General features: G+C 40.0%; 1 protein-coding gene across 1 annotated transcript in view; it reads right to left on the reverse strand.

Moving 5' to 3' along the window:
- PDGFRA (platelet derived growth factor receptor alpha) overlaps window positions 1–16,047 on the reverse strand; it is a 33,112-nt gene that overhangs the window by 4,161 nt on the left and 12,904 nt on the right. The window contains exons 5-19 of the mRNA XM_039698850.1: window positions 15,592–15,721; window positions 14,110–14,282; window positions 13,833–14,022; window positions 13,224–13,339; window positions 12,622–12,748; window positions 11,915–12,108; window positions 11,355–11,449; window positions 11,114–11,246; window positions 7,032–7,136; window positions 6,097–6,207; window positions 5,196–5,349; window positions 4,037–4,203; window positions 2,778–2,893; window positions 2,113–2,235; window positions 1,420–1,531 (exon numbers count right to left, since the gene is read on the reverse strand). Of these exons, the coding sequence (XP_039554784.1) occupies window positions 1,420–1,531; window positions 2,113–2,235; window positions 2,778–2,893; window positions 4,037–4,203; window positions 5,196–5,349; window positions 6,097–6,207; window positions 7,032–7,136; window positions 11,114–11,246; window positions 11,355–11,449; window positions 11,915–12,108; window positions 12,622–12,748; window positions 13,224–13,339; window positions 13,833–14,022; window positions 14,110–14,282; window positions 15,592–15,721 (2,046 nt within the window). The remainder of the gene's footprint in view (window positions 1–1,419; window positions 1,532–2,112; window positions 2,236–2,777; window positions 2,894–4,036; window positions 4,204–5,195; window positions 5,350–6,096; window positions 6,208–7,031; window positions 7,137–11,113; window positions 11,247–11,354; window positions 11,450–11,914; window positions 12,109–12,621; window positions 12,749–13,223; window positions 13,340–13,832; window positions 14,023–14,109; window positions 14,283–15,591; window positions 15,722–16,047) is intronic.

Raw genomic sequence — 16,047 nt, forward strand, 5'->3', positions numbered from 1 at the left:
GTGAAACGCTGGTTAGGAAAGTTTGAAGTAGGTACTAGTTAGAAAAAAATACCTTTGCAGTGTTTATAGAATGTATTGGGGACAGAGATTAGATGAAACCTGGATCAGGTCATCAGCCTGCATTTGACATGGGTTGTCAAAAAGTTTGTACATGGCCCAAGCTAACACACTTAACTGATATTTGGGGCTGCAGCACAGAGACATCATTGCACTCATGCTCAGTTGTTGCTGATGTGTAAAAGAGTAATTCAAGCTGAAGTCAACATGGTAGCAAGATGTTATAATTGACCTTTTTAGCAAATGCTGTTGAGGATATGTTTTGCTTTCCAAAAAAGAACAATTTTCTCAGATGGAGGAGGCATACTATAATATTACTTCAGAAACCTCTGCCCTTTCAAAAGCAGGATTTTCACCTAAAATTGAGCTTCAGAACCTTCTTTGCAGGTAGAGCAGTGAAGTGTAGTGCTTCAGTTCCTGAGATGCCCAATGCCTCCTAGGGATATCGGGGAATGGCTCTTTACAGGAGCCTGTGATGCCCAGAGATTACAGGAATCAATACCATAAATAGTGGTGCAACTGTTGTTTTCTGAGAAGCAGTTATGTGACAACTTATTCTAGCAAATACCATTAGGCCTGGGGCTGCCGTGGGGCAGCAGTAGACACCACACAGGCATGAGTAATTCTGCTGGCAGTAAATGTGGGCAATGCAGGCTCACTGAAGCGGGCCATCCACCCGTCCAGGAGGCTAATTAATGAGGCTGAGGAGAGAGCCAGGCTGCTCCCAGCTGGGAGCTGTACATTGTCTGAAACTGCTATATATTGTCATAACCGCTTTACGCTGCCATAAACCAACTGCGGGAGCAGTGTTGACCTGGAAATGAGAAATCTGTGTCCCAGAAGATTGACATTTATTTTCATTCTGTAATGGGACTAAGACAGGCTCTTTTGAAACGTGTATGAAGAAACTGTTCCAAAGCAGCTGCGGAGCTGGGCTGCAGCCCCAGGCACCCCATTGCAAGGGAGAAACATGGCCCTTCTCATATTAGACAGAAAATCAATCCTGTTGTGGCACATCAATACTTTTCTACAAAAGATTTTCACATGGTTCTTTTAGTTTTACAGGAAAAAAAAATATATTGCAAAAACAAACAAAACAAAAAAAAAATTTTAAAAAAGCAAAAGCCTTAAACAAACGAACAAAAAAATCCGTACCAAAACTAAAGAGGAATTTGGGAGAGTATGGACATTTCACTTCACACCTAACACTAGAATCTTAAGTTCCATACAGAAGAACAACTAACAGTAACAGTGGACTTCGTGCACATATTTTTATATGTAAAATTTGAAATACTTAATGTAGAACAGTTTGAATTGAAAAAACTTAACCACTACACATAGGAAAATATTCACAGTACATACCAAGAGAAAATATTTCCCACAGCAGAATGCCATAAGACCAGACATCGCTTAATGTTGTGTACAGATTGTCAAAAATACTTTCAGGTGCCATCCATTTTACTGGGAGGAAAGTCTGTAATAAAAAGAAAGAAAGCCCAAACACACAGATTAGTCATTAAATAAATTATTACTATTGCAATTCTTGTTTGATAGCCAGGAATAACATCTCTCTGTAAGAAAAGTTATGTTAACCTTGCTAGTGTTTATTTTTAATTCAATTTAATACAGAGGTACCAGGATTATAAGCAATGCTACTTGTTTCTCCCCACAAAAACTAGTTAAACCATAGCTATGTTCATTTCATTACTGGCAGATGACCAGGCAGTAAATGATTGAAGGTATGATGCAAAATCTGGCACTGCTGAACTAGGTCTGATATGTCATTGTTTGACAGTTCCTTAATAATTTATCCAGTCACAAAACCTGCCAGTTAAAAATGTCAGACTGCGAAGTACTGAATGTGTACTTTTTCACTTTAAAACAGAGTTAGAAAAGTTACAGGAATTAATGATCTGAAGATAAATTGTTCTGAGGCGCATTCATCCCAATGGTCAATTACTGTAACCAACACTGAATGGCAAGAGCATGAAATAGCATTTAAAATTGACTATTTTCATTTCAGTTAAAGCAGAGCTACAGAGATTAAGTACATACACTGCCCTTGGAGACATAGTTGGAATCATGCATGATGTCTCTAGCCAGCCCAAAGTCACAGATCTTCACAATTTTTCCTTGAGCCAGGAGGACATTACGAGCAGCCAAGTCACGGTGCACACACTGTATGGAGAAAAATGAAGTTGTTCAAGGACATGCTTTTTCCATGAGAGCCACTGCCCTTACAAAGGGTTGGCTTCCTAGGTACAGTCCTAACAAGACCTGTTACTGAACAAGGAAGCACCTGCTAGCAGGGGCACGGAGGCACCAGGTCTCAGGACCATGGATGCATTTTAGGGGGAGGAGGGAAAAGTCAGGTCACCCTTTCCCATTCTACCCCTCATGTACTAACGATATGCCTGTGCTTCTGACCACGCTGGTTTGTGACTGCATGGACTGTTCACCCAGACCCTGCTTTGATGCTCTACCCTCTCCAGAACCCTGACTCCAGCAATATCAAAGGATGAAGCAGGGGAAGACAAGTGACTGCTGCTTTGATTTTTTCCCATCATGGTGATCTCAGTTTCCAGGTAAGTGAGAAAGCTGTCTATATCTCCAAAAATAATACTATATTGTGTCGCATGCTCAAATCTAAATTTAAAACCATAGCTGCAGAAGACATTTTTACACCTTATTCCATTTTGCTTACTTTTTTATTTACTTACATTTTTAGAAGCCAAGAATTCCATTCCTCGTGCAACCTGGTAGGTGAAGCTCAGCAAATCCAGTAGGCTGAGGCCCTCTGAACTGTCATCTGAAAGAAGGTTTTTGACTTCGGATTCTATTGAAAAAAGAAGAAAAGTACAGTTTTGCTGTGGAGTGTGAAAATTGCATCGATCTTCCCCTATATATCATTATCCTGAGAGTTCCATGACCAAAACAGTCTTTTCATAGTAACTATTACCACTTTTAATGTCTGCATCAGTAACTGACACATACTGCATTTTTAAATACAGCCAGTATTAAACAACGGGTTTGAGTTTTCTCCTGTCTGTAATTGCTCCCCCTGGGAATGGTAGGAAAAAGTAAAGTGAGAAAGGAGTGTTACTGGACATTACTGGACTGTCACGCAGGTGGTTTACTCACTGTGTGGTACAAAAATATTTATTTAGAGGTGATGCCTTCATTAGTGTTTTGTGCATACATGTACATTCTTATCAGTTTACTTTTGCGGAACACTCTTGTTTCCCAGGAAGTATTCACTGGGACTAATCCAATACCAGCAAAAAGGGTCAGGAATTCATGGCAACAGTTCTTATTTATTTTATGAAAAATGCCGGAAAAAACACAGTCAAAATTCAGTGATTCATTTTCCCTGACTGTCCTAGAACATGAGTACATAAGTTTGTCATGTAAATCTGGGACTGGATATAGTTCTGTTTCTGAGGCCCGGAGGCAGAAGTGACAGTGTCTGCTTTTAAACAAAAGCATATTTGGTTTCTGAGAACAGGGACAGGGAATAGGATGCATTCATTATCTTCATTACATAATCCAGGAAAGTATTTGGGAGTGTTCTGCATTTGGTAAGTGTCAGTTAATGTGAAATGTAAGTGGAAACAGTACAATATAAACTACTATTATTATTGGTCATTGCTATTGCTCAAAATCCTTCAAACTACAAGACTGATAAAATCACTGCCTCCAAAGAGTGCCTACAGCCCCATGGCACTGCACAACTACCCAGTGCTTCAGCACAGAAACAGACACACAACGGGACCCCTTCTGCTCCAGCAACATGCTCTCCTACCCCCCATAGCAGAATGGAAGAACACAAGCACAAGTTTTTAGCTTACAGCTTATGCTCACACTCTTGCTGAACAGAGCTAAACAATTTATGTGCATTTAGAGGACAAAAATCAGATACATATTTAAACAAGAGTAATTTGTATTAATGATATATGCAGAAGGGACAGTTCTACATTACCTGACATGGATTTCTTCTTGTATGAAGCAGGCCGATCATACACAGATCTCTGAATATCAGAGTATTTAGAGCCCTCCTTCCTTTCCAGCATTGGCACATACTGAGTGGTATCAGCTTGTTTCATGTCCATGTATTCTCCAGTGTTTTCAAATGACAGTATCACATAACTGGAATTGGAAGAAAATTATGTGTATCAGGTAGTGGCTTCCCTGTCAGAGCATGTGCAAATCTAACCATTCACTTAAGGTGTACCAATGTATTGATGTGAAATTCAACAGCTGGCTTCTTGTTAGGAAATATATATATAAAAAGATCATTACCATATATCAAATGTATAACATAACCATCACTTATTAATACATGTTACTGTGCATTACTGTACTCAAGCATTTCAAACTTAGGCTTTTGCCAACAGTCAGGTATGTAACCATGCCTTATTTCCCAAAATCCCACTGAACTCAAATATCACTACCTAGGGCTTTTAGCTCAGGGTTTTCCAAATGAAAGGTATAAGTTATTCACCCAGACAGTTTGCATCAAATCCAGTCCTGCTGAATCCAGTCCATTCCCAGATGAATAGTACTGGCTTTACTCAGCTACCAAGACAGTTGATCTCTTTCTCTGAGTGGTTTCTTGAATGAACCTCTGTTCACCTTTTAAATTCTGGCTCATTTTATGGCATTATATTATTGCTGAATATATAATGACAACCTTCCTCAACCATCATCTGGAAAAAGTTCTGGGATGAACATAAACAATTAGGACACTATTGAGACTGGCTAAGCCATTGGTAGATAAAGGAGAGAACTTGAGCTTGGAGAACAAGCTCTGCCAGGTTGTTTGAAGGGAAGGAGTTTTAGACACTGGAAATTCCCCAAGCATTGAAACAAGGACACAGGCAGATGTATCTATGGAGAAACCATAGGGATCCTCAGACTGCAGGCATGTCTACATGCAGGAAACACAAATCTAGGACACATGTCAGGGAGATTGAATAAAAACTGTTGAATACTTCCCAGACCTATGAGACGTGACCAATAAAAGTCTAACGAGAAAAATGAGGGAGGAGTTTAAGTCAATGAATGAGAGTAATGCAATAAGGGTTTATAATGTCCTTAAGTCACAGGCCACTGATTTATTTTTTTCTTTTTTTTCCCACCTTCTTGTGCTTTCATCAGCGGGGTTCATCCCAAAGATATCCAAATCCTTTTTAGGCTTTTCAGGGTGTCGGTTCAGGAAATTGTCCCTGTTCTTATGCAGGTAGTTCACCAAATCACCATAAAAACAGTATTCAGTAATGATGTAAATAGGACCTGTTAAAATAAAGCAAAATTATGCATTGTGAGATTTTTGAAAGATAGTGAGATTTTTGAAAGATAGAAACAAATACAAAAAGATTCCAAAAGTAGTAGAAAATAGAGTTGTGAGTTAATGCATTTCTATCAACTAAGTTATGACTGCAATTATCACCAAATATCAGGAAGTCTTCTGAAAACCTATGTTTGTTATATTTACTGGTAAGTCCTCTACTTGAAACCTGTGTCAATGCCTGGAAATAGAACACAAACTTTTCCAAACAACATCAGAATTATAATATAAAAGCCTTCAGATACACAGTATGGAAAAAAAAAAAGTGTTCCAAATTAAATTTGTACAGTTTTATAAAGTAGGGCAATCAGAATAACTAGCCAATATTGCCCAATTTGAGGAGCAGTTGGTTAGGTAACCTCCACTCTGGGTTCTGCCCCATTGGAGCTCTCCCCCCAATCTCATACCCTATCTTTATTGTTTCTATGATTACATGGTACAAAATAAAAGGTCCTCAGTAAACTAACAGGCAAGACTAGATAAAATTTAAGGAATACATCAATAAACATTTGTTCATTGTGGGAAAGAAAGCTGGAAAAGTACTAGAAGTTACTCCTAGGCATTTAACAGTCTACAAAGCTACAAATACATGAAGATTATGTAAACAGCTAAAAATCTTTAGGCACCAATGTGCTTGTTAAATACTGAATTATGATCCCACAGCCAACCTTTATTTTGTTAGCCAAACTCACCTGATTTTGTACAAGCTCCAAGCAGATTCACAATATTCAGGTGAGGGCCAAGATGTGTCATTATCTTCAGTTCAGACATGAGTGCCTGTTTTTCACTGGATCTAGCTGTAGCTGTAGAAAAAGCACATTAGCCACCTGGTGGGAACAGTCGCCTTTTTCACATTAACAAAAAATTTCTCCTTGCTTGCCTCATTGCTTGCCTCAGTTCTCAGGAAGCAGGAAATCTTTAGTGAGCTTATACAAGACCTGCCTCTTTCCCCTTGTTGTACAGCCCACATTTGTTCACAGGCATTCATGGTTACTTTCTCAGTATTTGCTGAGTTATTGTAGCTGTTCAGCTAAACCTAAACTTTGGATGTTTTCAAAAGCCTGGGTACCTTCAGGCTTGAAATGCCATCAAGCAATCTAACATAATTTTAAAAGCTGCTCATTTAACCATTCATTTTCAACGTCAGATACAAAGAATTAATTTATAACAAGCAACATTTGAATAATCCTGTATGAACCTTGTAGCTATGATATTTTAGTGAAAAGTCCTCTGCTGGGATTTTTCCTGTCCTGAGGAGCTGAGAGCCTCAGGAAAGAAATGTAAACACTATCTTCTGGTGTGGAAGGCCGCCGGTGCATCTTTCATTGGTCCATGTGGATTGTTTTCAATTAGTGACCAATCACAGCCCCCTGTCCCAAGGCTGTGAGCAGTCACAGGATTTTTGTTAGTCATTCCATTTTTATTCTTGTCTTTGTAGCCTTCTGGTCTTCTTTGCTCTGTTCTTTTTAGTATAGTTTTAATGTAGCATTTTAATATAATATATAACATAATAAATCAGCCTTCTGATGAAAATGGAGTCAAACCTCGTGCTCTCACACAAGGGGTCTCTGTCTAAACAACAGAACCTGCTCTACCTGGCTTGGGAAGTGGAACCATGGCAACTTACGTTTCAGCATTTTCACAGCTACTTTCATCACCGGTTGAGAGCGACTCAATCCATATGCAGTTCCTTCAACTACTTTTCCAAAGGCACCCGAACCAAGGATCCGACCTGAACACAAGGGAGAGCATTGTTTATTTCAGAAAGTAACAGCAATTCAGCTCCTTTCCTACCTCCATTCCTCTACAAGTTGATTCTTGTATGGAAAGGGCACATTCTCTTAGCCAGACCACCAGTATTATTGCTATTGTTTGCAGGCAGAAAAAGTAAAAGCACTTCTATCTTAATGATAGAAGCACCTGGAAGCTCAGCTCATTCAAATTCATCCCTTCCTGTGCTCTGCCATCTTCATTTTATCTTCTCACATCATGGATTGTCCTAGGCTTAAGCTGACCTCTTTGCCTCAGTCAACACCTGATTAAAATACAGGTGTCCTCCTGACTTTCAAATCTTAATTGTGTCCCTCAGTTGTAGTTTTGGTCTTTTATATAATGCTGAATACATCCAGCAGTAAAATGGACTAAAGCACATCAACAGCACATTCAGAAACAGACAGGCAGAACCATTTCAGATCTGCAAGAAGCTGAGATACATGTTGATCACATATGAGGGGAAATTTCTCTGAAGCCTAATGTACAAGTGTGTTTCATCTGCTGGAATAAATTGTATTGCAAATTTCCAAGTGCTGTAATGAAACAGCTAATGTTTATAAACCCTTTACTCTTTCCACAAATCAATTTAGACAAAAATTTGGGATTTATATATCCTGTCTTCTAATATAGATACAGTCTCCAGAAGAATTTTGTACAGATTGAATGAGATTTTAGAAAAATATGAACTGCATAAATATACTCCAAAATGCTAAATTTCATAGTTTCTGCATTGAAAATCAAGTTCATCAAGGGAACACTTAGGGAACAAACTTGTATATAAGGTCCAGATGCCTGAATAAAATCACATGCCTGACAAGCTGTTGCTGTGGTTTTATGTTACTTTTTAACTTGAAGCACAGAAAGAATAAGTAGTAACTTTTACTATGGAGATACACAGCATTTTGTCTTTGACATTCGTTTGCAGTTTGAACTTGTCACCTTTTACACTTCTGAAGGTGTTATCTGGCATGCAATGCCATATGTTTCTGTTATCCTCTAGCTACTGCCCCCACTTTTATTTTACACATGCTTTTGAAAGAAAATTTCCAACCAAACAATATCTACATCATTAACAAGCACAAGAAATGGTTAAAGAATGCTTAGCTAACACTGGCGAACCTCTCCAAGATTATGACAGCATCGTTTGTCATGCACACAGAAGCCATGTGATTTCTTTTCAAGATTCCCGTGCTCCAAAGGTTATCCTTCCCAATCAGGATGTGAGAAAGCTTCACACTAAATTTTAGACTAATTCAAACAACCTGAGTTTGAAATTTGGCCCCTGAAACTTTTCAGGCTGAAGGTCTGGGAGCCATATGGCAGGATGCAGCCCTTCAGAATGTGATGGCATTTGCTGATGCTCCTTGATCTTCTTGTCTTCACAAGCCAATTCCTCCCCAAAACCATATTGTCAGCTGAGCACGAGGCACACATCTCCCTCTCCATCACCTCTGCTGGGCTGGGGTGCATGTGGAGACAGTGAGAGCAGTTCCGGAATGGCAGGGAGCCACCACTGCTATTTCCCCTTTTCAACTCTCTCTGCAGATGTAGCCCAAGCCCCACGTCTTTTGCGTTTGAAATTTGGAGCCAGGTGGGAGCTAACTGCCCAAGAACTGAAAGCATCTGTAATGCCATCATATTCTTGATGAGTGTTTCACTGAAGCTCAAAATTACAGTGCATGTTTATTTTTCAGTATAAAGGCACTGCTGTGATCTGCTCACTGAGGAGCAGTGCTGCTTCACTACCACAGAGGGACTGTGCAGACACAGCAGCAGCTCAAGATTCCTCAGACTAGTGGACAGACAGCAGCTAATTCAGCCTCTGTACCCATCCACAGAGCTCATCTGCTGTGCCTGCCAGAGAGGTGCTGCTTTTCTGCTAAGAGGATACAAGGGTTGGGTGTGTGAATTTGTTCCAGATGCCACCATCTCAGCTGGATGTTTCTTTTTCTAAAATTGGCCTGGGATAATCAACCCACCCCAAATGAAACCATAAGTCTCTTGGACTATATTAAAAGCCAAACAAGTGTCAAGCTTTATAATCTACACCCAGTTTCTAGACTCATGAAATTAGATACCACATCTCTGACTGTTCTGTGACCTGAATCTTAACTAGCCTTTTTCAAATAGGCATGGGTCAGATTCTATCTCAGACCAGCATTTCATTTTATTAAGGTCACCAGGACATATAAGTGGCTTGCTGGGAAGTGATGAGAGCAATTCTGCTGTCTCTGTACAGCCACCCTGGTATCCAGAGCAGCAGCACTCAGACCCCATGCCTCAAAAGTCACTGCTCTCAGCTCTGTCAGCCAGATGAGGAGGTCCAGGTCCTGCTGGACGTTAGTTCTCAGCAGAGCCAGGAGTGGTGTTCAAACAGCTCATGGCATTACTGCATTGTTCCTTCTGATACGCATCGCCAGGACTTGCACTGGTTCAGGAGCCCTTTAAAGAGCAGTGCACTGCACATACTGTGGATCAGTGATTGCAAATGGAAATTTGCAGTGTAACCCAAATTTGTCAATTGAAGCTCCATCCAGCCAATGTTCAGAGTTGGCATTTAACACAGCACTGCACTCCAGGCACTACTGGCTAGAAAAAACAAATAAATGCCAGCTGGCTTACACAGGATGGGAAATACTCATCTGGCAGAGCCACAATGGGTTTGTAACCTGCTTCAGAGCCTCCCTGAACTAAAGGTGTAATTGCTTTGCTGTCATCTCCCACTTAGATAAGAGAAAATCCACACAAATCAGAATTGTCAGCCCCAGAAACAAAAGAGGGTCCCCCCTCACCAGCAAGCATTTAACACGGCAAAAGTGCTGGCAGGTGAGTGTGTCAAGAGCAGTTGTGCAACCCAGATTGACAGAAGGATATGGAGCACTAGGATTGAAAGTTACTGACTATTCTGAATACACTTGTAAACAAGAAGGCATTGAAGCAGGCTGTCTCCCTCTGACTCATGAGCACCAAAGTCACAGTGGTGGTCTTTAACAACTCAGATCTGACAAATCCTATTTAGGCATATAATTAAAGTCTGGGTTGTAATAAAATAATTCCATAAAACATTCACCCTCTTCTAGTCTTCAATTAGCAACATGAATTTAATTAAAGGATATTGTTCCTGAACTGGAAATTTTTCTCTTGCTTCTTTCAAGAATTAACTCTTTCTCTGTGATGGTGAAGAACTACACCAGGGGAGTATGTTTCTTGAAATACATCAAACAAAAGACACATTTCATCTTCTTCTCCTGTGTTTTGCAATACAATTTGATTCACAGATATCTCCACGAGAGGGAAGCCTTGTATGTTTAAAGCACTATCTTGATAGAGCATTAAAATCTTCTATAATCATTACACTTTCAATTTATATAAATGAGAGGTTGGGCCAGCCTTGAGGAAATAATTATGACTGAGGAATAGCAAAGCAAGAAAGCAGAAGGGGAAGGAAGAAGAAAGAAGGACAGTAGCCACAAAAATATGCTGTTACTCAGCACTGATATGTGCACGGCATGGATTAATAATTTTAAAAATATTTTTAATAAAACTGCATAACTAGTTGCAGATTTTCTTGGTCTCTGCACATAAGTATATAAATGTCTTGCAAACAAAAAATAATTATGTCCTTCTTGTGGATGCCTTAGCAGAAATGCAGGTTGAAAAGGGTGTTTAACACTGAGAGACTCCCCTAAGCCACGTAGCGGGGGACACTGCACACAGGAGCAGAACAGGAATGCAGGCACAGGAGACACTAACACCAGGACCTCAGGGCTGATGCCACTGTAGAAGAGGATCAGGAAGAGAACTCATGAGAACAGACAGAGACTCTGGACTTTGTGACCTTAACTTCCACTGCAAATCCTGCAGAGGCCTCTGAATGGTTATTGAATGTCTTTCTCCCAAAAGAAGGGTGGGGCTAGTCCCTTACACAAAACTTACCAAGCACTAACCCATCTCGAGGAAACTCCCATCTGGAGTCATAAGGCAGCTGCATTGGGTCCACATAAATGTACTCGTGGCCATCAGGGCTGATAGACTCGATGACTCTCCATCTAATCTCATACCTGGGCTTCTGCAGAGCACATTGAATGCAAACCAAGCATTAGTCCTGGACCTGACTTTAAAGCAGACCAAAACCCAGCAAGGCTCAGCACCCAAACCAAAATACTTTTCTACATACCTGTTTCCATATGATGACCAGGACAATAAGTGAAATTATCACAATCACTAACAGCACTAAGACAGCAGCAGCTACAGTTAGCTCTGATCTCAAGGCTGTGGAGTAAAAAGATAGACCATATTTTCTTCATGAGCCATGAACAGGAACATGAGGGACATCACACACATAAGGCACCCATCTCCCCTATCACTGCAGTTCCCGTATCCTGCAGAAGTCGCAGCAGCAGTTCCTGAGGCTGGTGACTATAAAGCCTTTCCAAGCCCAGGGCTGCTCTGCCATTGTGTTTCAAAACCAAATGCATATTGTCTAGAAGAATGTCCCATAGCCAATACTAATACAATTATTAAATGAATTATGGAACCACATAATAAGAAAAAGCAGATGCACCATAAAGGCCTGCAAAAGGCCCCCTCCTCAAAAATACTGGGGTGAAAAAAAAATCCACCCTAACTTATTATCTACAACAATTCATATTTTTATCCATTAGGACTGAACTGGGGTGAGTCAGAGCAGGATCAAACTGGCTGTTTTAATTGCACAGAAGGACAAAGCAAACTCACTGGGAGCCACAAGCTTCAGTTCTCGAGTAACGGCACCGAGGTCGTTCCTTGCCACACATCGCACAGCCAGGGTTTCCTCTACCTTCTGGAAAGTCACCTGGCTTTCCACCATATTTTTCTCATCCAGGTGGGCTTCCATGTGTATATCAGAGATGTTGTTAGTCAAAAGGGTCCATGAGGTGTCATTGTTGCACCTGCAGAAAAGAATAATGGGGGAAATGGGTGTTGGATGTACACATGGATAAATAAGAGTGAACAGAACAAGAATTACCTTTCCCTCAAATTTCTTCTGACAACAACACATCTAAGGGCCAGAAGGGTCTTTAGATTGCATCTCTGAAAAACCTGCACCTTTCTTCCTTCAAATAAAAAATACTCCCTGAATGGAAAGACAGCTGCTTCTCAAAATCCTTACTCAAGCCTGTGAAGGACTCAAGGACTATGAAACCCTGGGAGTTGGCTTACTGAACAGAAAGCTTTTATGAGAGAAAGCTGAATTGATGCACTGTTTTGTGTCCTACAGGATGTAAAAAGAAGGGCACTGACAACCTCTCTTGAAATATAAACAACATGCCTCTAAAAAGAAATAAGAACTATCTGAAACTTACTGGCTCTTGAAGAGGCAAACATAGTACAGTAATTAATTATGTTAAGATAATTGTGGATACAGGTCATATTTCAGGTAAGAGAACACCAACTCCTCTTACTTTTTAATGTCCTTGCAAACCAGCCATTCCACATCAGGAAGTGGGGTCCCCTCTGCCAAGCATCTCACTGTCTGCCCACCTGCAGAGCCATGGTGATCATCCACGAGGGCTGAGATCAGAGCTGGAACTGGGAAGGAGTCAGGAGTTTGTTAAAATATTTGTCAGTGCTTACAAAAAAAAAACAGCTTCAAATTTCAAAGCAGGACAGGTGTTGTTTGGCCAACACCTTAGCAAGAGCTACAGACACAGACTCAACCAGGAAGTGCTGATCTCCTGTAGCACAGAGTGGATTCTAGGCTAGAGCAATGAGAAGGAAGTGCTGCAGTTGTGCCACGTCTTCATGTCATGTTAAATGAGCTATCATCCTACTGTCAGCTGGAATAACTTAGCTGGGCGGATAAAGTTTCTATTTGGCTCAATGCCAGTGCAGAAGTGAAAGCCAGGATCAGGCTAGAAAAGTTCCAGAGACTAGCACGCACTCCTCTGCTCAGCCTGGTTCGTGCCTTTCGTGTGTCCATACTCCAGACAATGCAGTGTGTAAGTGAAACAAGTCTTTGCTGTGTGCCATGAGTTCTGGTGGGCAAGGCTTTGGGGCTGCTTACCTTGTATGAGCAATGAGAAGGTGTATCTTTTAATCTCATCCTCATTTTCAGCAACCAAAGTATAGTATCCACTGTCTTCCTCCTTGGCCCGTATCAATTTTAAAATGCTCTGAAACCTGCAGAAATGCAAGTTTGTGTTTGTATTTTTCAAGCAGGCATAAAAAAATCATTTTGGGCAACACATAATCTGGGTATGTTGTGATTATAACATAGTGACATTTAACATTTCTAGCATGTCTTTAACTAAGTCATTACTCAAGTGGTAAATAACTATCAACATACAAATGAGAAAGAAGTGACCTTAGTTACTTTCTGCAGGAACCTGACAAAGCCCTGATTTTACTGGAAATAGCCAGAAGTTATTTGTGTGGAGACATGTAATAGGGAGCAAAGAGATTTCTTGCTCAGGAACCTTGAAGAGGTTGATGTTATGAAGGTAGTAAGAAGAAAATTAGGCATTGCCCTTTAGAACAGAAAACAAATGAACTATGTTTAAATGCCACTGCAGAACAAGTAGCAAACTGAGGTGTAAAAAACAAGCAGGAATAGTGCCCAGTTTCCTGGAGGAGGAACTCAAGTCAGCAAGGCAAAGGATCAGAGGTTTTTTACCTCGTTTCCTGGACTCTTCCTGAAGTAGTAACAATCTCTGTAAGATTTTCAATCAGAGTCACGTTATCCTTCAACCAATACATTTTTGGGGCTGGGTAAGCCTGCACATCAACAACAAAGTTTTTTACTTCATGCAGGTTGACAGCTTCCAGAGGGCTGAACTGAGGCTCCAGGTGAACAAAGCCTTTGTCTGTAAATGAAAAAGCCTTGTGTAAACAACATTATGCAACATTTTTCAAGAATGGTATTTTCCAATGACACTAAAATCAGATCATACCATGAACTGTAATAGCTACTTTCTTATTTTCCTTAACCTCCTTGGTTGCATGCCGAGCAGTGCATTCATAATCCCCTGTGTCTTTCACTGATGCCTCAGGAATGGTCAAGGTGTAAACCAGCTTCTGTGATGGCACCTTGATATCATCAAGTTTTATCAGACCTTTTTCTTTCTGTAGTTTGGAGAAGGAAAAAAACCTTGCTTAAGTAACTGAGTTGAAAGCACATCACTGAGGATCTTTGATACTCCTGAAGTGAGAGCAAGCATCTAAATTCTGTATGGCAGAAGACCTGTTTACTCAGAGAAGGATGCCTTTTTCAGCCACAACAGAAAAGCTGTGCCTATAAAAATACACCCTTTTGGGGGTAGGCACAGGAGGTTGAGAGCTCATATTTTGTTCACAAAAAACAAAATACCTTTGAAAATTTGGGTAGGCAACTTGACAGACAAATTTACTCTTTAGGCACTACCTTTTTTTCAGATGTAAAAGCCACTTAAGTCCCCTTTGTTCAATGCCCATGAAGTAAGATGAATTTTTATTCCCTTTACCAGAGATATGTTCTGCCTACTCTCAAAACAAGAATAATTTATTGACAAGGAGAAAACTCCTGAGAGTAAAGGGATGGTGAAAATGACACACCATGTTATCATGAGGGGCTGGTACAAAAATATGCTGGGGCTAGTTTTGAAAAGTGCCATATAGCAGAAACTACATTGATGTGTAAGATGGAAAATGAGACAAAACCTGCTCAAATAATTTTTCCTCTTGGGTTCTTAACTTAAATAAAAGGAGATTTGGAGCAACAACTAGGTGCACTTCAATTACATCATTCCTTCAGCAACCAGACTATTTACATGGGATACTTTGAAATTGCCCAGGACTGGCTCTAACTAAGTTCCAGTGAATAAAAGTTTTCACTGCAAAAGGATGTTAAACAAGTTTTAAAAATTTCAGGATTCTACATGATTTTCTTACTAGATGTTTCTCAATAGTAAATTCAGTGACTGTAAGAATCATTTCAGTTTACATCTGCATAATGAAGAACACTTAAGATTATAGACTTGATTCTTCATTGTCCTTTATTACCCCCAAGAACCAGGATTTAAAAGAGCTATTTTAGAGATTCAGACCTTCAGCAGCAGAGCTCTACTCAGATGCCAAACATACCTAGATCTTTCAGTTTTCACAATATTTCTCTTTTTGCAGCAGCACAAGACCTGAGAGACAGCATTACTTCCTCAGCCATGCCTCACCTTCTTCTCATGCTTTGCTTAGTTACTAACAGCAAATTTACCTTTTGGGACTGACTTTCTTTTATGGTAACCTAAAATTAAAAGAACTTACTTGATTTTCTCTCCTCAGCAGTCCTCATTCAGATAAGAGAACAATATTTTACAACCTCACTCACTTGCCTAATAAGTAACTACAAACATTGTGGGGGAAAAAAAAAAAAAAGAAAAGAAAAAAAAGAGATATTTAGAAGCCAGTCTGGATAATTCCACTGTAAATTAACCACCTCATTGTCAAAGACCACACAAGTTACTACGATGGTCTCGCCTGTTTTGTAGACAGTTTTGAGAGCTTCAATTTCAACAGGCAGCTGTGAAGTAGCTAAGAGAAGAGAGAGGGAGATCTCATTTAATTTTTAAAAGATTACTATTTTTACATGGTGCAATTTCAGAGGAAGAGTTTCATTTCACTTCCTGTACTGAAGAATCACCTTGAAAATTCATTAAAAGTACTGCTGATCCATACTAATATAAACAATTTGTACTTAAGGCATGAACTGCACAGACAGTTCAATCCCACAAAGAAATTACCCACAAATAAAATTTCAATTAGAAGTTCCTATCTCAAATCCCCCTGTAAAAAGGCATTGGGTATAAAAGCAATGTCCCATTTTGCTAATCAGTGACTGTCTTTGAGAATTCCTTGAT

This window comes from Passer montanus, unplaced genomic scaffold, assembly GCF_014805655.1.
Source record: "Passer montanus isolate IOZ18808 unplaced genomic scaffold, ASM1480565v1 scaffold13, whole genome shotgun sequence".
In the NCBI taxonomy this organism is placed as follows: Eukaryota; Metazoa; Chordata; class Aves; order Passeriformes; family Passeridae; genus Passer; species Passer montanus.